Here is a 26,892-nt window from a genome sequence, read left to right as displayed (position 1 = left end):
CCCAATTTTATGAGCCCACTACTAGACGTACTTGACGTGCGAAGGTGCAACATCGGGAATGGCAAATTGCTTGATATTAACGAGGGATCTTTCTACCATTCTAACATGCATAGAAAACAAGAAGCATAACAATCACAACTAAACACATATTGTGAAATAGTATGGCTCCTTCATGGATGTTCTTCCAGGTCGGCTCCGACTCCGATGATCATCTAGGAACTCCATCTTGTTTGTCACGCAGGGACGCCAAGCCATCAACCTGATCTCTATTATCCAACTACTACAACTAGTAATGAATTTTACAGAGAATCGCAAGTCGACACACAGGTCGTTATACATTATAATGACAGCACTTTGGCTCCTGCCGGCTGACAAACATGACACGTAGGCCATGTATAATTTACACACATGCATCACATACACATGAGCCATACTATTCACATCAAACCCTGCAAAATAAAGTTATGCATAGAATCGCATTCTACCGGTTTGAGTGATCGTGTACGAAATACAAGGCGCTACGCACACAGCTGTCCCTCGCGGGTGCGGGCAGCGCCCGACGTTTTCGAAAATCACAGATCATATCTGAACTCCGTTCACGCTGAATTTTCTGATCTGACCGATCTTATCGATCATCGTGAATCCGATTCGGATTTACGTTTCATTGTTAACCCCGATGGCGGATAACCGACCGGTAGGGGTAGGTTGTGTCACGACCTCATCGATCCCGATTGACAGAAAACATAGCCACTTCAATCCCCATGTGCAATTGATCTCATCAACCGTGCACATAGCCGATTTCACAAACAACAACAGATCTCATCTGCCGTCTCCACATATCTAATATGCATATGATCTGAATCCCAATCCTATAGCAGAGGCTCTGATACCACGATTGGGTTCTATGGTAGGGTGCGTCGACTGCAAATTAAAATTTTCCTACGCGCGGAACAACCAGGAACATGCTACGGGAGATGGATCACAGATCGTTACCACTAGACGCGCAGTGCCGTGCGGCGGAAGAAGAGTTGGGGCAGCACATCTGCGGGGATCGTCTCCTCCTCGTCCGATCACCCTCGAACAGCCGGTCGTCTGATCCCACGTACAAGTTCGCTGGAGCGGCGCAGGTGCACCGCCAATAACGGTATCCGCGCGTGCAGGAGGAACACCGTGCGGCGGACTGCTAGGTCCGATCATAGAGTCGGCGTCGAGTGGAGGTGGCTATTCGCAACACATGCAAACCCTAGTGACAACGCCGAAGCGATCAACCTCTTGAGTGTGCCGCACCTCCACTTTATATAGGCGTCCGTCACGGGCTCAACACTTGGGCCTCGCACGGACCCTAAAGCCCAAAATCTGTTCGGCCAGGATCCGAGTCCAAGTAGGATCACATCTGACTCGTGGAGTCTGATCCGGCCTCACAGGTTCCTTCCCTTAAGCGAGCGACCCTTTAGGTTCAAGTCGGCTTGGTCGCAGGTCGGATCACCTCCAACCTGCTCGGCAGGTAGCGGCCTCTAGCAAGGCGTGCTAACCACCAAGTAGACAATGAAGCTGGTTAGGCGAACTTGTACATCACACTTCCATTCCCTTTGCCACACGATATATGTTGTCGGGCTCAAGGCGAATCTGTCATCCTTGTGCTAGCCCGACCTCTTTCTCGTTCCAGTGATGCCGACCACAAACTGGATTATCTCATAATCCTTGTCGCATGGCCATGCTTATCTTGGTCGGATCACACGAGGGGCCCAGAGTATATCTCTCCTGATCGGAGGGGGAAATCCCATCTTGCTCGACCATGTCTCGCAGCATGGGTCTGGACAAGCCTGAAACCTGCCTTTGTAACTACCCAGTCACGGAGTAGCGTTTGGTCGGCCCAAAGCAGGTCTGTCACCATCTCGAGTACATGCGCCAACTCAGGTCTTATGACATAGAACGTATGTTGTACTAGAGACTCACAGATGACATATCGCTGCGTCTCATAGTTGGGTCTGCCCGACTCGGACCTTATCTCGACTCGGATCCGACTACGTCGAATCCGACCAGATCCTTCCGAGTCCATATTATCCGGTTAGCATCCAATGCTCCATGGCTAGTGAGACCAAGTCATCGACCGTGTCATATGCTAGTCTAGTTGGCTGCGCGTCCACACAGCCCTTTCGACTAGGGACCTTTTAGGACAGTAGTCATACACTGCATAGTCCCACAAACAAGTCACGTACTTGCTGATTACATCATTGATAATGTCCAAGGACTATCTTTATTCATAAACACATAGGAAATATCATCATACATGATTGCCTCTAGGGCATATCTCCATCATTTCAACGGGAGCATAGACATTCTAGTAGATTAGTCTGTGAATGCACGTCTATTATTATGTCGGTGTGCAGAAAAACTTAGTAAGTTTGTACTCATTCACCATGATTTACCTACCATCTTATTGTAAGCACTTATTTAGCAAGTTTTGTACGCAATCAATATGATTTGCCTGCCATCTTTTTGTTAAGCACTTATTTGGTAAGAATTTATTTAGCAAATTTTTGTACGAATTCACCATGATTTACATGTTATCTTATTGTTAATCACTTTATTTTGGTAAGAACTGAATGACTTACCAAAGAAACTATTTTTTTTTGTTCTTGTGAAATAGTTGAGCCAATTTTAAGGAAAGTCGATGGGAGAAAAATCAAAAATGGAAGGGAAAAAAGGAAAAGAAGAAGAAAGGGGGGACATACATAGAGAAGTTGGACGAAGGAAAGGTGAAACGAGAACCTTATGTTCTTTTTATAAGTACTAGAACAATGCCCGTGCGTTGCAACGGAGTATAAATATTATATTACGTTAGCTTGTGATTACCTCTCAATAATAATGCGGTTGTGTAAATAAATGTTTATCAAATTTTGATCCTGAATTACCTTATATTTTGATTAGAAGTTTGGTAAGTAAATCAAAGTGAAATTGATTCAGAAGGTAAGTAAATTAAGATGATTGATTATCATATACATGGAAGGTTGGACGAAGGGGTGGTGGGAAGAACGGTGAAATAGAAACATTACATTCTTTTTTAAATAGTAGAGATATAATGGGACAAATAAATGTTTATCAAATCCAGCCCGTGATTTATCTTATATTTTGATGAGAAGTTTTGGCAAGTAAAATAAAGTAAAATCGGTTTAAAAGGAATTTAATTAAGGTGATTAATTATCATAAAAGGTTGGACGAAGAGGTGGTAGAAAGAAGGTGAAATAAGAACCTCACGTTCTTTTTAACTAGTATATATATGAGCATGACTGATTTGCTGCCAAATACTGTCAATACTAAGACTTGCCAACTATTGACAACTTTATGTGAGATAGGCAAGACAACTTGGTAACCAATCAAGTAGTAGTAGCCAATTTTTGACACAATGCCAAAAATTGGTGCCAATTTTTTGCACCAAACCAATTATGTTGTATATATACTCCCTCTGTACTATCGAGTGAAAACAAACTCTGATTTTTAAGAGAGGGAAATCCCCAATCCGTCGGCCGATTACGGACGCTTTCCTTTTCCAAAAAAAAGGCAAAAAACGTATGCACATTGGATATTCTCACAAAGCTAATTTTCAATGATTGGTTGACTAGTGGGGTGGTTGTACTCCCGTCACTGCCCTGCCCATCGCTTCCGCCGCGCCCGAGCCGACGCCGAGCGAGCCACCAAATCTACCAGCCGTGAAGGGGGCGGAGAGCACGCCGCCGGTAGCTTCCTCTCCCCGTCTCGCCATTTCCACGGAATCGGAGCAGGGCAGGTGCGTGTCGTCTCCTCCCCCAACCCCCACCCCTCCCCCCTGCCCCCTCTACTGCCGCATTGCTGAGTCCGTACGCTCCAATCCACCGTCTGCTGCGCTGCGGTGCCGCCTCTCAGTAGCGGCGCCTGGCGGTAGGCTTCGCCGCTTCGGCGCCTCCCTGCTCAGATTCCCGACCCCGGCCGTGCTTGCTCACCCGCTCGATCGATTGCAGGCCGCGCGCGGTAGGTGGATGCCAGCGGCTGGGATATGAGGATTGGGGGTCTGGTTTTGGTCAGTTCAGATTTATTCGCTTCTGAAGACTACTAGCAAGGATTTCAATCTAGAAAACTCAGCTAGGGCCGTAAGCTAACTTATGTTCCGGTGGCGCTTTGACGATCTGCCGCATTCAGCATCCGGGTGCTTTTCCACCTACCTTCGTTCGAGGCACAAACCCACACTGATTTTTTTCACTGTATCTGCCGGCGCTGGATCCATTAATTTCCTGATTGAGTAATTCCAAAGCACATAGGAGTAAGTTAGATTACTGTACCGGCACCGCTGCGTACGATTAGGACAGGCAGAGAATGTCTGCCACTCTGTGCTGTTTCGGTGTTTTGATTCGACAAGTTTGCTGATGAGCAGTGGTCACATAGGTGGGCACATCCCTGAACTTGTGATGCTCTGCTGCAGGGGGGTTGTTTTTTGGTGGTGGTCATGATTTCGCAAATGAAATGCCGAAATCATGATCACTTACTGGACAGCTCAGCTTCCTGGAATGCCTGAGTTTGGTTCTCATATCACACCACACCAAGAAATTACCACTGATCGAGCTTGACTCTGTTCTTGAACTGTACAGCCACTGTGCTTCGCTTATTCTGTGTATCATCCCTTTCCTTGTTTGTTAGCACATGTTTTAAGGCATTAGATGGGAAGTCTTCTTCAGCTAACTGTTCGGTTTATTTAACTTTTTTGTTCACCGTTTGAAGTGCAAAGACAGTAACTAGAATTTCCTCTGCAGATCTTGTCTGACGACGTCTTCTTGGATGGCTGCTGCTGTAAAAACAAGCGGTGGTTTCTGTAACACACAGCAGCAGTGGCTACACTCAACTAGAGATCTGTTTTTACATGGATCTACTCGTTCAAATGCCAAAGAATGCAAAAGCAGGAAGACAAAAAAGCCCACTTCACTGCGTGTTGAAGCTACTTCCACGAAAGTGGAATTAGATTTTAATGATCCATCTTGGAAGCAGAAGTTTCAAGAAGACTGGGATAATCGTTTTAATCTGCCACGTATTACAGATATATATGACTTGAAACCAAGGCCAACTACATTCTCACTCATGAAACAGAGGTTTTGTGCGCCCTCTCTTCTTTGTCATCTTTGAATTAATTAGCCAGCCTTCCTGTAAGCTAATAACTATGCAGCATTTCTTATCCAATGCTATCTGTTATCACTCTGGTAGAACTCCTACTGGTGATGAAGATAGTACACCTATGGATATGTGGAATGGTTACGTGAACAATGATGACCGGGCGCTTATGAAGGTTAGTACTCTTACGAAAATTTAGCATGATACCGGAAGACTCAGATGTTAATTTAAAATTTAACATTTCACAGTGTTAGAGTCATCATTAAGCTGGCTGAGATCGTTTACTACTCCTGTACAGAAGATATGAAGATATGTTGTTGTAGTCTTTTAGACATTGGCAATTGGCAAGCATCATTGCACACTTTGATGTTAACTTTTATAATAATATGCTATTTAAAGTTACAATGAGTATTATTATGTAAATATTCTGTATGGAAAATCTACTACTGCTATTGTCATATAGTGAATTTAATTACTTCTTTGTATCTTAGTCATGAAAGTTCAAATTGCTTGCTGCATGTACTTTAAACATCTATTTGTAATGGAGTAGTCATAAATGTTGTGATATGCTTTCTCAGCAGCTGACTTCTATGATGCACGGCACCACTGCATTTATTAGCACCTAAAAGACGCATGTAGCTCGCAAAAGGCAGCTTTATTTTTGTTCCCACTATGCTGTGAACTTAACATAGCAATGCTACTTTAGGTGATAAAGTATTCGTCGCCTACTTCTGCTGGAGCAGAGTGCATTGATCCTGACTGTACCTGGGTGGAGCAATGGTATGATATCTTCTAGGATAAATTCACAATATGAGTACTATTTCTTTCAGTGCCACAAGGATGCCATCTTTCTTCACATGCTATGTGTTATGCCACATCAACTTCTGCCCTTTTGTTTTCTACAATTGCGGAACTGCTACTTGTTTGTTAGATTTAACTCTTGAGAATCTTAAAGAGTCAGGCAGTGACAAATAGCTTTATGCAGGGTGCATCGTGCAGGGCCTCGTAAGGATATATACTATGAGCCAAATGAAGTAAAAGCTGCTATAGTTACTTGTGGAGGTCTCTGCCCTGGTTTGAATGATGTCATCAGACAGGTCCCTTTCTTTTAGCATTGTTCAAACAAATTTTGTTTTGCTGGCATGTCTACCTAAATTTTGGTACATGCCCATGGTACTCATTGCGAACTTCAACTTAAGTAAGATTAATCAGCTCTGAAAATTATCATTGGGGCTATGAAGCTCTGCTTATCCTATGATTTCTCCAATTAGCTATCATAAAAAATCAACAAATTGAATTTCATGCACATGGTGTTACACACACATGCATTTGTCTAATGTAAACTGCAAATATAAAAGTGGGGGCAAATTTCATCAGTGCATGATATTGATACAGTACTTTTATGTGTCCCCTGATCCTCAAACAGAAATGTTGGCGTTATCATTTGAAATATCCGTGCAGCCTTTTTATCAGTCCATGCAGTTTTTCGTAGATATGTTTTGTGGTTTTGTTGATGCTTTCGAACGGAGCATTTACCCTATCCAGTATTCTGGCATGCAAATGATATAATAGACTCGAGTGCAAATTTTTGGTTAATGTTGAGTATATGACGTGTATTTCCATGTGCAGGTAGTATTCACCCTAGAGACATATGGGGTTAAGAATATTGTTGGAATTCCATTTGGCTTTCGTGGATTTTTTGAAAAAGGTCTAAAAGAAATGCCAGTAAGAAGCTCCTCTCATAAATCAGCAAAACAGTTACTGCTTATTAGGTTCTCAGATTTCATTTTGGTAACACCATCCAGCTTTCACGTAATCTAGTGGAGAATATTAATCTTGCTGGTGGAAGTTTTCTAGGAGTTTCCCGTGGAGGACCTAAAACTAGTGAAATTGTAGATAGTATACAGGTAAGCTATCTGAATTACAACAATTTTATTCTGTATTGGTTATTCCTATACTTTTTAATAATAATAGTTTTTTCAGAAAATGATTAATGATTATCTGGTTTTTAGGCCAGAAGAATTGATATGCTTTTTGTACTTGGTGGAAATGGTACCCATGCAGGAGCAAATGCTATCCATGATGAGGTTCTTATATCTTTATATTTCTTGTCAGTCCTTTCCTTTTTACCCCGAAGCAGTTGGAAAACATCCTACTATGATTTTTATATATTAGAAAGTTAGTATGGTTAGTACAGAAGTTCAATAATTAGGGGATTAGTATGAATAGTATTTACATAGGGTAGTTACAAGCTGAGAGGAGATAAGGTTGTAAGCATGGGATTAGAGATTCTGTTGAATACATAACTTGAGTCTCTGGAGATGCTTCTGCTTGGTCCTGTGGGTCATCAGAATCAGGTCATCACAAAGATTGGAACCCAAGTTATGAATTGTAGGAGGGATGTTCTTGAAGATGAGGTCATTCCTCTGTTTCCTGGCATATATGATAATCATACTAAAGGAGGTCATTTCTTGTCAGTCCTTCATCCAAATATTACATTAGCCCATGAATCTTTGAGAATTAAATGGAACCTCGCTTATGTTCGAAGCCAGATAGGTGAAGATGCACGGATGCAGAAACCCCTACCGTCCATCTTGTTTCATCTTGCTTTCAAGATTCATCATCTTGAACGTTATATATATTTTGTTCGTGCACAATACCTATTAATTCCCCTTCCCCAAACACTTGCAGTGCCGTAAAAGAAAGCTCAAGGTTTCCGTTGTAGCAGTTCCAAAGACCATTGACAATGATATACCTTTAATGGACAAAACATTTGGTTTTGATACCGCTGTGGAAGAAGCTCAACGGGCCATTAACTCTGCCTATATAGAGGTAGACTGCTGACTCTCTCTCTCTCTCTCTCTCTCTCTCTCTCTCTAAGCCATACTATAATATTATTAAAACATCATGTCATTAGGCACGAAGTGCGTACCATGGTATCGGCTTGGTAAAATTAATGGGAAGAAGCAGTGGTTTCATTGCAATGCATGCTTCTCTTTCAAGTGGGCAGGTTGATGTCTGCTTAATACCAGAGGTTCGTAAACACTGCACTATTTGTATTGAAACGTACCATTTCTTCTCATGGATGATGTACCAATAGAATCTTATACTGTATGAAAAGGTCTCATTCGCGCTCGATGGAGAATATGGTGTTTTACAGCACCTCGAGCAGTTAATTAAGAACAAGGGATTCTGTGTGGTTTGTGTTGCTGAAGCTGCAGGACAAGTTAGTGAGCTCACAGTGGTTTTAGCCTTTGCCTTTTTCCGTTCCATATACCATTGACTAGCTTCTGTTTTACCTTTTGTTTTCAGGAGTTACTGCAAAACTCAGGCGCAACTGATGCATCAGGAAATGCAATACTTAGCGACATTGGTGTTCACATGCAACAAAAGGTTTGTATATGATAAAATCTCTTTACCTTGGAAAGGTCGATCTTATAATGTACGTGCTGTCCTTTGATACAGTAGAAAGTTAAATGGTTATGGTGACATTGAACTTGGTCTAGCCTTATTCGTCTTACCGTACTAGCTTTTCTAGCTGCTTATATGAGGTTGCTGAAACCGAGTGTCCCCATACTCCCATCCTCCCGTTTCTCTGTTCCATTCTAGAAGTCATCAATGGACAGCATTTAGTGATACTGGTTACTGTTACTATTTAGTGACACTGATTACACTCTCCAGATCAAGACGCATTTCAAGGGCATCGGTGTCCATGCTGATATAAAATACATTGACCCGACGTACATGGTCCGGGCTTGTCGTGCCAATGCATCCGATGCGATTCTGTGCACCGTGCTTGGACAAAATGCCGTAAGTTAAATCAGTTTCCTGCACGCCTTTGCAGTTTAATTAATCTTCTCAAACTGTAGACACACAGTTCACCCATGTTATCCACACCCTGCTCATGAGAATTTTGTGATGCTGTCCGGTGCAGGTCCATGGAGCATTTGCTGGGTTCAGTGGCATCACTTCCTGCATCTGCAACACTCACTATGTGTACCTTCCGGTCACGCAAGTCATCACAGCACCGAAGCGTGTGAACAACAAAGGCAGGATGTGGCACCGTTGCCTCACGTCCACAGGCCAGCCGGACTTCCGCTGACCACCTGCTGCTACAGAACTTGAATGATAAGTGCTGCGGAATTTCGGTGTCAAGTTTTTGCCCCCTGCACTCTTTGTGTATTCAGTTAAGTTGTTCACTGTTAAGTACTAGAGAATCTGAGTGCTGTGCAGTTTTTGCTTGTGCAATCAGTTCAGTTCAACTTTTGCGTTGTGTAACCCCATATATTTTTTCCTTGCTCAGCCAGTTCAGTTTCCCCCCTTTAACCTGTCCACCTTTTGATTTTTGTGTGACCAGTTCAGTCGGTATTTAGATGTTCAATTTTCCGTTTGTGTATCCAATGTAGTTTTTGCCTTGTATAACCCGTTCAGTCATTTATACTCCCTCCGTTCCTTAATAAGTGTCGCGGTTTTAGTTCAAATCCAGTCATTTATGCTTCCTCCGTTCCAAAGTAAATGTCGCGGTTTTAGTTTTTGAACTAAAACCGCGACTTTTATTTTGGAACAGAGGGAGTAATATGTTTCAGCGGTACAATTTTCCGTTGTGAAATTTTTCGATTTCGACAGTTTCAGTGGTTCACTGCTGGTGTTTTTGTCACTGGAACGCTGATAACATGGAAGTCTGCGTGCTTTTGCCTTTTTTTTCTCTCACTTTGAACATTTGACCTAAATTAGTGGGCTAAAGTCACTCAAACCCAGTTCTTTTGGCCAATTCTTCCAGAATTTTGAGAAGCGGGCCTCCCCCAGCTTCTCCCAGAATCTTGAATCCATTTTTTTTACAATCCTAGCTGGTTAGGATGTAAGCAGTTAGGATTGTCAAGATCCTGGGAGAAACTGGGTGGAGGGTCGATTCTCGGCCAAAAGAACTGTGCCACAATCTGCGTCCAGTCAATATCTCTCAAAAGCCGGTTATCCCAAAAAAGAAATTTGCGACCTGCCTTGACCCGGAGCGGCTAGACATACCTGCCGATTCAAGTCACATGCCGTATCTCCCGTGGTTTGTTCGCACAGATGAAATATGTTTATTTTGTATACTTGTTAAACTTCGTGCCTTAGATTTTCCCCTTCTGTACAAGCCAAGATACGATTTTGTTTCAAAGTCGGTTAAGAAAAGACATAAAAGACAGCCTCTCCAGGAAAAGCCGGTTAAGAAAAGAAAATGGAGATTATATTTGACAAATAGGAAAAAAATCTGACATCCATTTTTCTTATCTTTGTCTTAGTCCGACGGGTCTCACAGATTGCTTCTCATCAGATGTTTATAAGGGAGTGCTTTCCATTAGTAACAGACACGCGTGATTCGGGAGAGAGTTCCTTTCCATATACAATAGCACGACCTACTTTGACTCGGAGCGACTAGAGATAACCTTTATATTCAACTCACCCGATGTATATGTCGTTGTTCGTTCATACGGATAAAATGCGTTTAATTTGGAGTACTTGTTAAACTTCTGTTCCCTTTATTTCCCCCTCCTGGCTCCTGCAAAGCTAGGATATGATTTCGTTCAAAAGTCAGTTAAGAAAAGACAACCAAAAAAAGTCAGGAGGGGAAAAGTCTAGGGATCATTTTAGTGGACGAAATCACTGTTCTGACCTTGTCAGAGTTTATTCTCACAAACTGAACCCGATGTGAAAGTATTTCACGATTTGACCCTTTTAGAAACGCCAGGGCCCGCGGCGTTTCTGGTAAACTACGAAACGCCGAGGCAGCTAGCGTTTCTGACCTGGCCCACTACCAGGCCGAGGACGCGTTGTTTGCTGACGTGGCGTGGTGGAAACGCCTAGCAAGCTAGCGCTTCTAGAAACGCCACCGTCCTTGGCGTTTCTGGTGCAGATATTTTAGGTGGTCGTGGGGCTTTCACCCACCACTCACCTTTCACTCTCTTCTCCCCCATTGGCCTATCCCGAGCTCTTGCCCTTTTCCCCCTTTGTGTCCCTCACTTAGCCCCTCTCAAATCGTTGCAAATCGATTGGGTTGGTACGTGGATCCGGTGTCATTTTCGTTCGTTGAGGTAACCTCCTTCATCTCACAAATTTTTATTGGTTGGATTTGTCCATTTGGATTGATTTGTTCTTGTTGTTCCTAACCCTAGTTTTGAACATGAATCTATAATGTGATGTTTTGAGTATTGTTGTTCCAATAGTGTTGCATTATGATGTTGTTGAGCATACCTTATTGTTTGGGTTATGGCTAATGTTAAGATTTAGGGTTAGGGTTATGGCTAATGTTAAGATTTAGGGTTAGGGTTAGGGGTTTTGTTAGCAATGTGGTATATTTAGCATTGTACATTTCTTATACTTATGTTACCCATTTTTTAGATGGACAAGATTGTGAATATTCATTATGTTGACAAAGAGGCATTCATGAATGTGGATATTGTTGACAAGTATGAGGAAGTGTTGATATTTCTTGAGACTCCTAGTTATGAAGAGGTTGTGGAAGAAACACGGATACGATTAAAGTGGGTGGATGCAAGTGACCAAGTTGAATTAGTAGGAAGATATGATGTTGGGTCGGCACACAAGTGTCGAATGAAGACAATGCCTATCAAGTCCAATTTGCATTGGGTTGCATATAAGGAGGTTGTTGCATCCTCGGCAGTCAAGTCACTCGAAGTCTTTGCAAGTAAGGTGGTCAAGGCTCCTCTCTTTCATGTTGACTTGAACCAAACCTTAGTAGATGATGTGAGCCCGGTTAGTAGTGTGACGCCTATTGTTGAGCATAAAGTTGAAGCTGGAAGCCAATGAGTATCCCCAATATGAGTTCGGAGGTAGTGCACCGATGAAAGATGATGGTGATGACTCCGACGAAGAGTATGAGAGGCACCACAACATTGTTTGTGACGTAGAGGCTCAAGTAAGGCATAAGGATATGGATCTGGCATATTATTTATCAGCGTGCTTGTGTGGATGACTCGGATGATGAAGGCCCGGTGAATGAGTTGGACGAGGATGGCTTGACTGAGAAAGAAGCAGAGTGGTACACAAAAATCACCGGTAGGGATCACAAAGTTCCCTTGTTTTGTGATGTTAGCCTTGCAGATAAGGCTATAGTCGACGGTGGCATGAGCAAGACAATTGAGGCTAGACAGTTCCCAAGTAGTACACCCGACGCGATTTCGATGTCGTACGTGAGGAAAGGTTTGATGTTCGAGCACATGCTAGAATTCAGGATGTGGTTGTGTGAGTATGCTGTCAAACACCACAGGCCTTTCATAGTTGTTCACTCGGACTGCAACAAGCGATGCACCGTGAAATGTGAGGTAGAAAGATGCAAATGTAAAGTCAATGGAAGACTCACGAAAGATGGTTGGTGGAAGATAACTAGTTGCAAAGCCACTCACCAATGCACACCGCCGACCGTAGAAGCACGGAAGACACACCGTCAACTAACCTCGGAATTCATTGGTTATAAATACCAGAAACATATAGCCGAGGATCCAACCATTAAAGTGAAGTTGTTGATGAGTTGGACTGAAGATAAGTTCGGATATAAGGTCAAGTACGGGAAGACATGGAAGTCCAAGCAAATCGCTCTCAGAATGTTGTACGGTGGATGGGAAGAGGCTTACAACATGCTACCTAGGTTGCTGGAAGCGATGTCGTATAGAAACCCAGGAATGTACCACTATGTCCAAGATATTGAAGGAGTGTTCCGTCGTGCCTTTTGGACGTTTGGCCCATGCATTGCAGCTTTTGAGCATTGTCGACCGGTTCTGTCTATAGATGGGACATTCTTGACAGGGAAATACAAGGGCACACTCATGATAGCAATGGCACATGATGCTAACGATCAGGTGTTGCCTGTGGCATTTGCTTTGGTCTCCGTGGAGAACCAAGACAACTGGGAATGGTTCATGAGACTTGTTAGGAGCACGGTCATTCCTCCGAATAGGGAGGTATGCATCATATCCGATCGGCACCAAGGCATATTGAAGGCCGTGGATATTCATATTCCAGGGCATGCGAGGCTTCACCACCGATGGTGTATGAGGCACTTCGTTGCAAACTTTTACAGAGCTTGCAAAAACAAGGATCTTTGCAAGGATCTTAACTCCGCATGTGTAGCCTTCTCCGTTAAGTCATTCACGACACACTTGAACAAAATCTATGAGAAGGCAAACAAAGGTGGGAAAGATTTCTTAGAAAGGAATATTGATGAGAGACACAAGTGGTCACGGGCATGTGACGAAGGAGGCATGAGATATGGTGACATGACAAGCAATCTTGTTGAGTGCTTCAACTTTGTCTTGAAGGGTGCCCGTCAGTTGCCGGTGACGGCAATAGCGGAATATACCTTTTACAAGCTAAATGAGTATTTTTTGAAGCACTCCGATGAAATCGACAAGTTGATTGCTGATAGTGAGAAGCCTCCCAATGAAATTTATCCGAAGAAGGTTGCCGAGTGGCTGGAGTTTCAGAGAGACAAGTCAGCCATCCAGCGAGTCACTTGTTTCGATAATGTAGAAATGAAATACCAAGTGGATGAGCCAGGTGGGACAACTAGAGATGGACAATCATATGGTGGTCGCTCATTTAAGGTGGCTCTTAGGACAAGACATTGCACTTGTGAGCGGCCTAGTAAGTACCACTGGCCATGCTCACACATGATGTCGGCGGCCCGCATCAGGAATGTATCTGATGGAGTAATTGTGAGGTTGCATGAATTCAACTTGCAAACTCATAAGTTAACATGGGCGTCTAGATTCCACCCTTTTCTGGACGCATCGCAGTGGCCAGAGTATCATGGTCCTAACATTAGGCCCGATCCGGAGATGATGGTACAACCCAAGGGTAGAAGGAGAACAAAGCGATACAGGAATGATATGGATGATCTCATGAGCACCAGAGAGTTTGGTACTGGACATTTCATGGAGCCACGTGATAGGAACCAATGCGGTGGTTGCAATGAAACGACACACAACAAAAGGACTTACAAAACACACAAAACTTCAAAAGGGCACAATGCTTCTTCAAGTGGTGGCCGAGGTTCCGGTGATGGCCTTGGTGTTGGCCGAGGTTTCGGTGGTGGCCGAGGTTCCGGTGATGGCCTTGGTGGTGGCCGAGGTTCCGGTGGTGGCCTTGGTGGTGGCCGAGGTTCCGGTGATGGACTTGGTGGTGGCCGAGGGTCCGGTGGTGGACTTGGTGGTGGCCGAGGTGGTGGCCGAGGTTCCGGTGATGGACTTGGTGGTGGCCGAGGTTCCGGTGGCCGAGGTTCAGGTGGTGGCCGAGGATCCAGGGGTGGCCGTGGTCGAGGACGAGTTACCGCTGATGGTGCTCGTGGTAGGGGTAGAGGTTCGGGTGGTGGTAGAGGAGGTTTCATGGGTAGAGGCCGTGGTAATGCTAGAGGAATGTTTGGATACCTAGATGGACCATTTCTGTACGTGGCTACATTTCATAATTATTTTCATGTCTCCCAATATTATTTTCATGTTATTTTTGTCCTTACTAACTAATGTTTTGCAATTTTTCATAGATATGGCGGCTTCTCAACCCAACAAGGCAACAATGAAGGGGCTTGAGGATGGCGAAGGTGAGATGGCGGGGTGGTGGGAGAAGGCTGCGAAGAAGCTGAGAGAGGAGGATGCAGCCACACTAAAGAAGAAGAAGGAAGAGGAGCTTGAAGAGAAGAGGAAGGAAATAGTGAGAGCGTCAAATGCGTGTCGCGCTAGGGAGCAAGCGTTAGTAAGGCTCGTAAGGGCGGTAATGGCCGTCGAGTTCAGCCATGGTGGTGTGCCTTTAAAGTTGAGCACAAACTGGAGAAGATCCATTCTTCTAAAATAAGGCTCGTAGCGACGGTCATACTTCAGGGACTCACGTGGGTTGTGGCCTCTCAACCGAAGTACTGGAGGAACCTACAAAAAACACACGCACAATTTATATACTTATCTAAACTACTCACAATATGAGAATCAACAATGTAGATACATAATTACCTCCCCTCTTTCCACTAGCACAACACGATGCTTCTCCTCGTAATAATCATCAAGGCCGGGATATTTATCCGGCTCAAACATCCTACAAAATAAGGTCAATGGATTTGTTATGATATATGCTTAAAATTATGACCACATCATATACAAAATCGTGTGAGAACTACTACAAATTATCCCAAAGATACAAATCACGAACCACATTACCAACACCAATTCTTTTCAACCTATTTTATCCTAAAGAATCTATCACAACTAATTATTAACAAATAATAGGTTCAACCTAATCCAAAAAAATGGTCTCTCTCTAAATCCAATACTAAACAAGTTAACTAAGAATACTTCAACACAAGGAGTACATGCCGGCCAGGAGTACATGTCTTCTTTCTAAACATAATGTAACCAAAATATTCATAAAAAAATCACTAATAACTCATCTTAGGGTTCCACCATGTTTGAAAAAAATGCATCTACAATAGCCAATCTTGACTGAAAAAAAATGGAGGACTGGGAAGAGAATACCTCAAGCAACTCGGGGATGCTCCGATCTACTCGTTTTGATGATCAAAATAGAAGATCTGGGGGAGATTTGGTGAAGAAGAGGGAGGGGACGGCCGCCAGTTCGTCCCTGGAAGAACTGCCCGACCGGGGTTGCGAGTGGGCTGGGTTAGGCCCCTGCGGCCCGGCGCGCATTACTTAATCCAGTCCAGAAACGCCAGGGACATTGGCGTTTCTCATGTGCCACGTCAGCGAAAACAGCGGGTTCGGACTGACTGTGGGCCAGGGCAGAAACGCAAGCTACCACGGCGTTTCCATGTTGGCCAGGAACGCTAGCTGGCTCGGCGTTTTAATGTTGGGTGGAAACGCCGCGGGCCCTGACGTTTTTAAAAGGGTCAAATCGTGAAATACTTTCACGTCGGGTTTAGTTTGTGACGATAAACGTTGACAAGGTCAGAACAGTGATTTCGTCCCATTTTAGTCAGGTGCGTGATCTTTATTATACAAAATTACAAATGAGGCAGGTAGTGTATAGTATTATTATTGAGAAAAAGAAAAGAAAGGAGGAATAAACAACGCCGGCTGGTGGCTGGGGTAGAGGTTGCCTCGGGCCTATGCCTGGCCATGGAATACCTGGCCCGACCAGCCCATCCCGACCCGGCCGAAAAAGCCCGACCCGATCCGGCCAGGTCTTGCCCGCAGGCTGGGCCTGGGCCTAGGTTTTAAGCCTGAAGGCTAGGCCTGGGCGTGTCATACCCAGCCCGAGGCCCGTCAGGCTTTTTCATTGCTGGGTCATGCTTGGGCCTGAATTCTCGGGCTTTGGTAGGCCCGGCCCGGCCCGACAGATGGCCAGGTCACTGTGAGGCCCTTCCCCCTCACCACCAGCTCCGGCACTGTCGAGGGCAGGCAAGCCTCCCGGCGCGGTCGAGATCTCCTCTCCCTGCCGCAAGGAAGAAGATGTCGACAAGACAGACCCAAAACCCAAGAAGTTTCTGATGTTCGCCGCCAACTGCTAAAAAATAGTATGGCGAGGAACGCCGCCGCCGCCAGGTTACTCGCCGACTCCCCATCTCCCTTCCATTCCAGCCACCACCACCACCGCCGTGCTCTCCCAGTCCCCACATCCCGCTCCAAGACCTCCTCCTCCAAGCCCGCTCTTCCATCTCCCCGCACCGACACCACCGGCAATCCAGCCGCAGCCGCCGGGCCCCGCCCCTCCCTCTTCCAAGAAATCTCCGGCCTCATCACCCCTGCCGCCGGCACCGTCAGCGACCCCCCATTTCAATCTCGAGTGAATAGACAGCCGGGGAGGAGCGGCAACGAGGCCCCTGTGCAATGCACGGAAGGTGTTCGTCCAAATGCTCCAGAGACTTTTGCCTTTCTCACCGGCAGAGTTCCTGACCAAGGGGTTCCTGACGGCCCTTCTGACAGCCCGGATGGCAACGCAAAACGCTCTGCCCCGAGCCGGGAAGCATCATATCACGAGGTGGTGGCAGATGCGCTCGCCCAAGATCCTGAAATTGAAAGTGCCCAAGTGCAAAAGATCACCGAGGTTTTACGGTCAGAGGTGCCAGGATCATCGCCTTTCGAGGAGAGGCTGGGGAGCTTGGGGGTCGTGTACACGCCGAGGATTGTCAACATGGTGCTCAAGAGGTGCTTCAAGAAGGCGCACCTGGGGCTCAGGTTCCACTACTGGGTTAAGCAACTTCCAGGTTTCCACCACACTACGGAGACATACAACACGACACTGTTTATTGCAGGTGAAGCTAGGAGTTTTGGGTTGATGGAGGAGCTGATGGGCGAGATGGATAAGGAGATGTGCCCCAAGGACATCAAGACGTGGACAATTATCATAGCCAGTTATGGGAAGGCAAGGCAGATCGGCAAGCTGCTGTCTGCATTTCATGCTATGAAGAGATCTCGTTCCGTGGCAGTAGACACTAGAGTCTACAGGACGATTCTTCGTGCTTTGTGCAACAATGCAAGGCATGAGCTTGCTCTTGAGTTCTACAAGGATATGCCCACCAACATGGACGTCGGATCTGACATTCTGCGGCTTCTGTTGTGCTTGCTGGCTGGATCAAATAATGCTGAAGCTGTCTTCATTATCAGAGATGATATGGTTAAAAGCGCGAGGTATCCAGAGGAGTATTGCTACTTGGAAGCTCTACGGAGCTTCTGTGTCTCAGGAAAACTAGCAGAAGCTCAGAAAGTCTTTCAGCAGATGATGAACAAGTCCATGGATAGCTCATCTGCTTTTGAAACCCTCTTGAGGGGGCTGTGCAAAAGCGGAAGGATGGATGAAGCTCTTCAGCTAACGGAGCATATGAAGAACAGATCATCTATTAGCAGCATGGCATTTGGTTTTCTCATCGATGGCTACCTCAGGAAAGGAGAACGTACAAAGGCACTTCAGTTGCTGCAGGGAATGAGAGAGAGTGGTTGTACTCCATTGGCCTCATCTTACACTCAGCTCATGCAGCACCTCTTTACATCAGATCAGTATGAAGAAGCCTGTGAACTGTATGAGGAGATGCAGGAAGTTGGTGTTCAACCAGATATTGTAACAATCACAGCATTGATAGCCGGGCATATTCGCAGTGGACATATTTCTGAAGCATGGGATATTCTCAAAAAAATGAGCGAGAACGGTCAAAGGCCCACAATTAAAGCTTATACAGTGTTCATCCATGAGCTCTGTAAGGCCTCCAAGCCCCTCGAGTCGTTGGAACTTCTGAAGGAAATGTTGAAATTTGACTTCAGGCCTTCTGAAGAAACTTTCTGCGGGATTATTTCTTCCTTGCGTGAGAATAATTATCTGGAGGAAGCTATTAATGTTGAGAGAATGCGGGCACCTTTTGATATTAGAAAGCCTAAAGGTGAGACAGAAATCAGATCATTAGAGAAAACTGACACAGTTGATGAGTTTCAGAAATTATCCGAGTGTGAACTGGAGGAGAAGAAAATGATATTTGGGTCTGTTGTTCTTCCATCTGATAAAGACTCTGAGATATCGAGGTGCACACTTCGTGATAACGAAAATCACATCGAACTAACAAAGGACTACAGCGATGAAGATGTTGAAGGGATATGCCAAATTCTGTCATCTTCTGACAACTGGAGCTCAATGCAGCAGGCACTTGAGATGAGATCACTGCATTTTACACCAAACCTTGTCAATGCCATCATGAAGTGCTGCAAGAGAAATGGCCATGCTGCTTTGAAGTTTTTCTCTTGGGTAGGGAAACGACCCTCCTACATGCACACAACAGAAACGTACAACACAGCTATGAAACTCGCAGGCTCGGCGAAAGATTTTAAGCACATGAGGCACCTTTACAGAGAAATGGCATGGGCACAATGTTCTCCAACAGTGGACACATGGAATGTCATGATTTGCCAGTACGGTAATGCTGGTCTCACTGAAATGGCCCTGGAGACATTTTATAAGATGAAGAAAGCAGGCTTTCAGCCTGCCAGAAGTACTTACAATCACCTGATAATGTATCTCTGCCGCAGAAAAGGCCGAAAAGTAGACACCGCAATCAAGATCTTGAAGGAAATGATTCATGCAGGTTATATGCCTGATAATGATGGGCTTTGCACGTATGTTTCAGCATTATGCGAGTGCGGGATGTTGGTTGATGCAAGAAGCTCGATAGTATCACTATGTGAACACGGGTTTACTAAACAGATTGGCTACTCCATACTCCTTAGATCATTATGCAGGTCTGATAGAAAGGAGGAAGCTGTCAGTTTGTTTGATGATATGGAGAGATATGGCTGCTCCAGAAGTGACTACATGTATGGAAGCTTCATTCATGCGTTACTGAGGTGGAATCGCTTTGAAGACGCTGTAGCCAAGTTTGAAGAACTGAAGAATGCAGGCATACGTCCAAGCACCCATATGTATACCTCGTTCATCATCTACTTTTTTCAGAAAAGAGACGTTGTCAAAGCAATGGATATGTTCAAGGAGATGGTAAACGATGGATGTGAGCCTTCAGTCATCACATACTCCGCGTTAATACGCGGTTACATGGAAGTAGGCATGGTTTCAGAAGCCTGGGATGTCTTACGGCACATGAAACTGAAAGGACCATCGCCAGACTTTGGGACCTACTCGATGTTCATAATGTACCTCTGCAAAGCTGGTAGATCGGAGGATGGGTTGCAGCTGATTCATGACATGCTGGATGGTGGCATCACCCCCAGCGCAGTAAACTTCAGGACTGTTTTTCATGGCCTGAATATGGAGGGCAAGCACAAGCTAGCCGACTCTGTCCTCCAGTCAAAATGGCATCTGCGGAGGCAAAGGAGCTTCTCTGATTCTTCGTCTGTTTAATCTTGCAGATGTGCTCACATACTTGGTTCACTCAAAATCAATCTTCATGAGGATAATTTTTCTTTTCTTTAGACAAGCTTATATGATAGGAGCATCTTGTAAGGATGAACTGTAAACCTTTTTAGTACCGCAATAACAGAAGCATCCTGTTATTCTCAAAGTTTCAGTAGACGAGGCATACTAGGATGCAAAGATCTCAACAGGATTATTTATTTATTTATGCACATTTGCTATTCCTCAGTCGTCCAAGAATATAAATTGTATCAGTCGTTTACAACTGAGGAGAGCAAAGCTTAATACCAGAGTTTCGTAAACATTGGTGTTCACATGCAACACAAGGTTTGTATACGACAAATCTCTTTACCTCGGAAGGTGGATGTTATAATGTACAGGCTGCTCTGTGTAACCGTTCAGTCAAACATTTTAGATGTTCAGTTTTTCCGTTGTGTAATCAGTACAGTTTTTGCCTTCCATAACCTGTCCAGTTTTCGTCCATTGTGAAAATCTTCAATTTGGACAGTTTTGGGGGCACAAGTGCTACTGTTTTTGTCACCGGAACGCTGACAACATCCAAGTGCTGCTGGTGTTTTTGGCTTTGTTTCATTCTGACCGTTTGATCTGACATAGAGGGCTAAAGTCACCAATCTGGGTCCAGTCGAGAGTTGGTTCTCATAAAAGTTGAGCCCAGGTTTCTCTTGGTCTCTCCATGAAGTGTTGCATGCCCGTCCGATGATTATAGGGCTCCTTCGATTCAAATGAGCAGTACCACACCTGAAGCAGCAGGGCTCCTTGGATTCAAATGATTTTAAAGAAATTCTAGAGGTTTAGAATCCTTAGAATTCTTTTCCATAAATTCGATGTTGGTTGTTTGATTCATAGGATTGAATCCTATAGAGTTTTTTCCTTTTTTTTTTTACCATGCTGCGAATATGTTTTTTCTATTCCTGCGTTTTTAAATCCTGTGAATTCAAAGAGGCCTAAATCGTCGGGACGAGGCATACTAGCATACAAAGGTCTCACTAGGATTTTATTTTTATATATGCACATTTGTTATTCAGTCCGAGAACGGAAATTGTGTCGGTCGATCCGCTGGGGAAGATAGCTAGAGGAGGAACAAAATGGGATGACCATTGCCGACATCCAACTGCTCAAGCCACTGCAGTTAAAATCGACCGGAACAACCTTCACAGAATTACCCGCTTCCTGGTCGCTCCCGCGGGCGGCCGGGAGCGAACCCTAGCCGCCAGCAGCGCCGCACCCACCACCGCCACCTCCCCTCGCTGCCGCCGGACGGCGTCGTCGGGCAAAGCCTGGGCGGCTCGGCGGCGGCGGGGCCCTTTCCTCCTTCCGCTCGGGGCGGCGCGGCGCGGGCCGTCCTCTTCGGCGGGAGCTCGGGCGGCGGCTACGCTGGCTCGAGGCGGCGTGGCGAGGCAGCGCGAGGGCGGGGTGGACGCGCATCGGGGCCGGCTGGCGCGGATCTACGCACGGCGGCGCGTCGCGCGCGGTGTTGGGGAGCGCGCAGGGGCATGGCGGCGAGGCCATGCGGTGTGCTCGTCGAGGCGAGGGCGCGCCGGTCGTGCATGGGGGCTTGGGCGGCTTTGGTGGTCCAGCGGTGCTCTGCTGCAGGGCTGCTTGGGTGCTCTGCTCCACGGCCTCGGGTGCACGGGTGCTCCGCTCCACGGCGTGCAAGGGGCTTGGGAGGTGCGGCGGGTCTGGCCTGGCGGCGCTCGTGGGCTATGCTGCTCCTTCGGCGGCGGTTTCGTGTGGTGCCAAGGGCCTGATTCGTCCGAGGGGATTGGAGGATGCCGGGGCGGCGGCCCCGGGCCTGACGCCACCGGATCTTGCCGGCGGATTGGTCGTCGTGCGTGGATCTTGTTCCTACTTCGAGGATCCACGCGAGTGGTGGTGGTTCTGCCGACGAAGCGGGAGGTGCTACGGCTGGCAAGTCACTGAGAGCCGGTGGACATCGACCGTGGGGATTGTGTGCTGTGCAGTGCTTCGGATTTGCTCGGATTCGGAGGCGTGATGGAGCTCCGGGCAAAAGTCTAGCCCCGACCTTGGGTCGGTGCCGGCAACAGCGGCACCATGCATGGTGTCGCTCCCCTTCTTTAAGGCGTTGTCGTGGAGCTCCATTACATGACTCTCCAGGAGAAATCCCTAGCTTCGGATGTTCGAAGCGGGCGATGATGGCGGCTACGTCGTTTCCTTCTTTGAGGCACCGCCTTGAAGAGTCAGCATGTTGTAGTGTGCACGGATCTCTTCGTCGTCGGGGACAGTGGGCGTCGGGGCGGCGGCTCTGGATGGTTTCTGTTTGTGCGTCGAGATGGCGATCTCGGGAACAATGCGAGTGGCAGCTCTATGAGGTGAGGCTCTTGTTCGAGATTGGTTGGGTGGCATTCTTGTCCCGCTTGGGCAGTGGGGGTGTCGGCCCGGTCGATGCGCCCCAGAGGGGGCGGTCTGACTTTACGTCAGGGCAGCGGCCTCAATGTGGTGCGGCGTTCGTGGTCTGCGTGCAGTTGTCCTTCGGGTAGCTGTATTGTGCGACGTTGCTTCTCAAGGGCGAGGGTAGGTATGCCGGGGCAGCGGCCCCAGATGTGGTGTGACGTTCGTGGTCTGCGTGCAGCTATATCGTGCGGCATTGCTGCTCGAGGATGAGCGGTGGCATGTCGGGGCGGCGGCCTCGAAAGACGGTGTCGGTTGAATGCGCAGGGCGCAGCGGAGCAGTGGATGTCGAGCCGGCAGCCTCGAGAGATTTGCAGCTTCGAAGACATGGACCTTGTGTCGTGTGGGCGACGTGATTGCCATCGGCATTGGTCGTGGGTGGGCTTTGCCCTGTGTGTTGGTCTTTGGGGGTGGACTTGGCCCTTGCCCTGTGTGTTGGTCTTTGGGGGTGGACTTGGCCCTCGTTGTTCTGGTTTTCGCCCGGTTTTACATAATTAACTGAGCAGTTCTCTTCTGCTTAATTAATAGACGAGGCAATCTTTGCCTCCGTTTCAAAAAAAAATCGACCGGAACTCGTTCTACTTTTCATCTAACTGTTCACTAGGTGCTCCCTTGTTATGACATTCAGGGATGTTTCCATTCCATTACATCTCAACAAAAAAAAAGGAAAGATGGATCTAACACTAGCTTCTGCTGTTGCTACGTCCTACGTTCAGACTCCCGCTCAATCTCTGAACTACCTAGTAGCGGTTAATGGTGCGTTCGCTGCTTCTTCCCGGCTCGGTTCGGTCCTTCTTTCCCAGGACTGCAAGACGGATTCCAAGAAATCGAGCCGCGTCTCCTGCTCCCTAAGGGCGAGCCTGGTCTCCCTGAGGGCGAGCTCGGCCTCCACGGCGGCGAGCCCGGCCTCCCTGAGCAGGCGCGCGCGGAGCTCCGGCACCGACGCCGACTCCGGCAGCTGCATCGCCATCCCCAGCTCCGCCAGCAGCTCTGGATGCACAACGCACATAACATATCATAGACTAAGATAACAATGAACCGATCAGGAAACAGAGGAATCTCAGAAGGAGGACTTGCTTACCCTGCTCGCGCGCCACCGCCGCGGCGCCCCTCTCGATCACCGCCGTCGTCCTGGCGAGCAGCTCCCTGGAGATCGCCTCCTGCACCGGCGTGCGCGCCGTGCTCTTGAGCGCCACCAGCTGCCGCAGCAGCTCCCTTGTCGTCGCGTCCCGCTCCTGCTGCGTCGTGTGCGCCATGTATGTGTGCTCTTTCTGGCTCGAGCTGGATGGTAGAGCTACCTGCGGTGAATCTGTGAGCTGGGTCTGGGTGGAGCTACCTGCGGTGACGACGAAGGCCTTTATCGTTCGTTCGTATTCATGCGTTGGTGGCAGCGTGGGTGGGCTGTGCGCGCGCGCGTGGCTGGTACGTGGCGTTTGCATGCTGCCGTGAGGATTGGCGTGTCGGTTTGGCTGGCGCGCATGCGTTTTTGTTCTCTGGTGCACCAGACAACACCCCGAAGTCGCACGCAAACCCAAAACGACAGAAGGCGGGGCCGGCCGGCCGGCCGGCTCACAAGTCACAGCTCAGCGAGGCCGTACCATGGGGCCGAGAAAACAGCAGAGCCGAACGACCAGCTCTCCTTGGGCCCACATGCCAGTCACTGGGGACGGCGTCGGCCTCGGACGAGGAAATATGTTTATCCTTTTCGAAGAACATTTTTTTTGCGGGAACTTTTCGAAGAACATTAATTTGAAAAAAATTTCCAACTGTTTCCTTTTAAAATAGTAACAGTAAGGTTGTTGGTTCCAAAAACAAGTTAGAACAAGTATAGTACTCCCTCCGTTCCTTGATATTAGGTGTATAGATTTTTGAAAAAAAATCTGAAATATAAGGTGTATTGCGTTGCACCACTCATTTGGATAAGTTTTTTAGGGATTTGATTACATTTCCTTATATCAGGCACGCTCCTCTATTTTCTTATGTCAATTAGTAAGGTGTAATCTCGGCCAAAACTTGTGAAATTTTCTCTCCACGTGTGTTCTTTAATTTCCGTGCCAAAAGCTATACACCGTATATTTAGGAACGGAGGGAGTATATAGACATGGCCACTTTTCACTACATGGAGAGAGCCAAGAAAAAAAGAGGAAAAGGTTAATGATGGAGACATGAAGTTTCTCCTCGCAAGCTCAAATGCTTACTCAAGAACGACAAAACCAAAAGTAATACTTAACAATATCAAAACTATTTGTAATTTTTTGATCACAAACATTGACAAATTGTCTACATGTGTACAAATTTTGATGAAAGAAAAACATTCCTAAATGCTCTATAAAAACAAACAAAATCGATGCTCTAAAAAAAGAATACTTTGAAAGCATTTTAGACAAATGATTTGATTTTGCCTAGAGCATTAGGAATGTTTTTTTACTTCACGGAAATTTGTATGTTTGTAGAAATTTCGTTAATGTTTGTTGCTTGAAAATTCAGTTTTTTTTATTTTTTTTCTTTTATTTAGATTTTATTGTTCATAAGAAAGCAATTGAGCTCGCAAGCAGAATGTCACTTTTGATGATGAATGGTACTTCCTAGTTCAGGCTCTGTACTCTTATCTCTCTTGACTAAGTGAAATGGTATCCTACAGTTGTTTTGATCAAAGAATGAGAGCCACAGCCAAGTGTTTTTTTCTGGTGATTATTTCAAAAACCGATGGGTTACAATTCTTGAACCCCAAGAAATAGCGCCATCTTTCATTCGGAAAATTCAATTTTATATTGTTGATGTCACAAAGTCAAACACTGTAGTCCCCCATGAAGTTTTTTCTTCAGCTTTTAACATTAAAACGATGCATAGATGATTGCAACCGATCTCCGATAGATGTTCACCTGAACAATGAGATTCAAATTCTTGCAAGCAATTAAAGAACCGGAATATGAATTAATCACAAGATAATTGAGGGGTTCAGCGCGACCCCCGGACCATGAAGCATGCAGGAAACAGTGGGTAGGCACAATTACCTCATTTTTCGGAAACAACTTTCCATAAAAAAAAATAGTCCAGATACACAAAAATGCATATAAAAACATAAATTTACATTTGCCATGCTCTAAGTTATAAAAATGGCCATGCTATACTCTATAAAATTTCATCCACTAATAAATTATGGCAAGAATTTAGAAAATGTAATGGCCACGTGGAAAATTAAAAAGGAGAAATTGTTTCCCAAAAAGCATTGCAAATTTTGAAAATTATTTGTTTCCATCACATAGCCAGATTTAACAAAAAATCCATTTCATAAAAAAGATAATCGCGAACAAGATTAAAGGAATTTTTTTAAAAAGTCATAAATTGCCATGGTATCTTCAAATATTTTGCCATGGAATCTTCAAAACATGTTTGCCATGGTATTATCAATAATATTTGCCATGATACCCAATTTTTTCCCTATGGTTTGTTGAATAAAGTTGTCATGGTGTAAACAATGAATTTGCCATGGTCCAAAATAATAATTTACAAATGGCTATGTTTACAATAAAAATGTCCTGGTGTGTGCAATTAAAATTGCGGTGTGGAAAATAAATTTTGCGATGGTCCAAACAATATGTTTGCCATACAAAAAATTGCGGTGTGGAACCGATTTTACCTAGAAAAATGAAAAAAATATCTTAAATTGCCATGTGACAAATTAGAAACATTTCCAAAATTAACATGCTGCCTACAGTTAAACTACGATGGTCTAATTAAAAAAAATCCATGGTTTAACTAAATTAAATTGACATGGTCTGAATAATAAAATTTCCATGCGACCTACAATAAACTACCATGGTTAATTAATAAATTTTCCATGGTCTGAATAATAAAAACTGCTATGCTACCTACAATAAAACTACCATCATATAATTGATAAGTTGACATGGTCTGAGTAATAAAAATGCCATGCTACCTATAATAAAAAAATTGCACATGACAATTTTTAGGAATTTTCTTCTCTACAAAAACACATGGCAACTTTTGCAAGTTTGTGAAGGACACATGACAAAGTTAGGGATTTGTTTCTTTGAAAAGATGGAAATTTTAGGAATTTTCCATGGGCACATGGCAAAAGTTAGGGATTTTGTTCCGGAATAAAAGGCATGTTTTTGAAATTTGTAAGTGGGTACATGAATTTTTTTAGAGGATTTGATCTTTAACTAAGATGTAAAATGTAGTAAATTGCGTTCGGCACATGGCAAAACCAGGTGATTTGTTCTTTGAAAATTTCCATAATGAATAAAAACTAGCTCAACTTTTTCCATGGTGCTCGAAAAACACATCATGGCGATTTTATTAATCAGACCATGGCAATTTTATTTGCTATGATGCTCAGAAAATACATCATGGCAATTTTATTAATTAGACGATGCAATTTTATTTGCCTTGATACTTGAAAAGCACACAAGATGGCAATTTTTTCTGAATTTCCTATGTAACCGCTAGAAACAA

General features: G+C 45.3%; 3 protein-coding genes across 3 annotated transcripts; 2 read left to right on the top strand and 1 right to left on the bottom strand.

Moving 5' to 3' along the window:
- The first annotated feature begins 3,582 nt into the window (after positions 1 to 3,582).
- Positions 3,583 to 9,621, top strand: LOC123165545 (ATP-dependent 6-phosphofructokinase 5, chloroplastic). The gene is made up of 14 exons (XM_044583214.1): positions 3,583 to 3,787; positions 4,785 to 5,117; positions 5,230 to 5,311; positions 5,843 to 5,916; positions 6,122 to 6,233; positions 6,766 to 6,861; positions 6,942 to 7,043; positions 7,149 to 7,223; positions 7,828 to 7,968; positions 8,054 to 8,170; positions 8,258 to 8,362; positions 8,449 to 8,529; positions 8,818 to 8,946; positions 9,071 to 9,621. The coding sequence occupies exons 2-14, from the start codon at positions 4,810 to 4,812 to the stop codon at positions 9,236 to 9,238; spliced, it is 1,590 nt and encodes a 529-aa protein (XP_044439149.1). The 5' UTR covers positions 3,583 to 3,787; positions 4,785 to 4,809; the 3' UTR covers positions 9,239 to 9,621.
- A 7,093-nt stretch (positions 9,622 to 16,714) lies between these two features.
- Positions 16,715 to 20,405, top strand: LOC123166647 (putative pentatricopeptide repeat-containing protein At5g06400, mitochondrial). The gene is made up of 2 exons (XM_044584448.1): positions 16,715 to 17,309; positions 17,387 to 20,405. The coding sequence occupies exons 1-2, from the start codon at positions 16,985 to 16,987 to the stop codon at positions 19,969 to 19,971; spliced, it is 2,910 nt and encodes a 969-aa protein (XP_044440383.1). The 5' UTR covers positions 16,715 to 16,984; the 3' UTR covers positions 19,972 to 20,405.
- A 2,598-nt stretch (positions 20,406 to 23,003) lies between these two features.
- Positions 23,004 to 23,769, bottom strand: LOC123168409 (uncharacterized). The gene is made up of 2 exons (XM_044586282.1): positions 23,495 to 23,769; positions 23,004 to 23,403 (listed from the first exon to the last, which is right to left on the bottom strand). Exons 1-2 carry the CDS (start codon positions 23,667 to 23,669, stop codon positions 23,150 to 23,152), a joined length of 429 nt encoding a protein of 142 aa, XP_044442217.1. The 5' UTR covers positions 23,670 to 23,769; the 3' UTR covers positions 23,004 to 23,149.
- Between the last annotated feature and the right edge of the window lie 3,123 nt (positions 23,770 to 26,892).

This window comes from Triticum aestivum, chromosome 7D (assembly GCF_018294505.1).
Source record: "Triticum aestivum cultivar Chinese Spring chromosome 7D, IWGSC CS RefSeq v2.1, whole genome shotgun sequence".
In the NCBI taxonomy this organism is placed as follows: domain Eukaryota; kingdom Viridiplantae; phylum Streptophyta; class Magnoliopsida; order Poales; family Poaceae; genus Triticum; species Triticum aestivum.
Note: the sequence above shows the minus strand (reverse complement) of the source record. Positions and strands in the feature narration are given on the sequence as shown.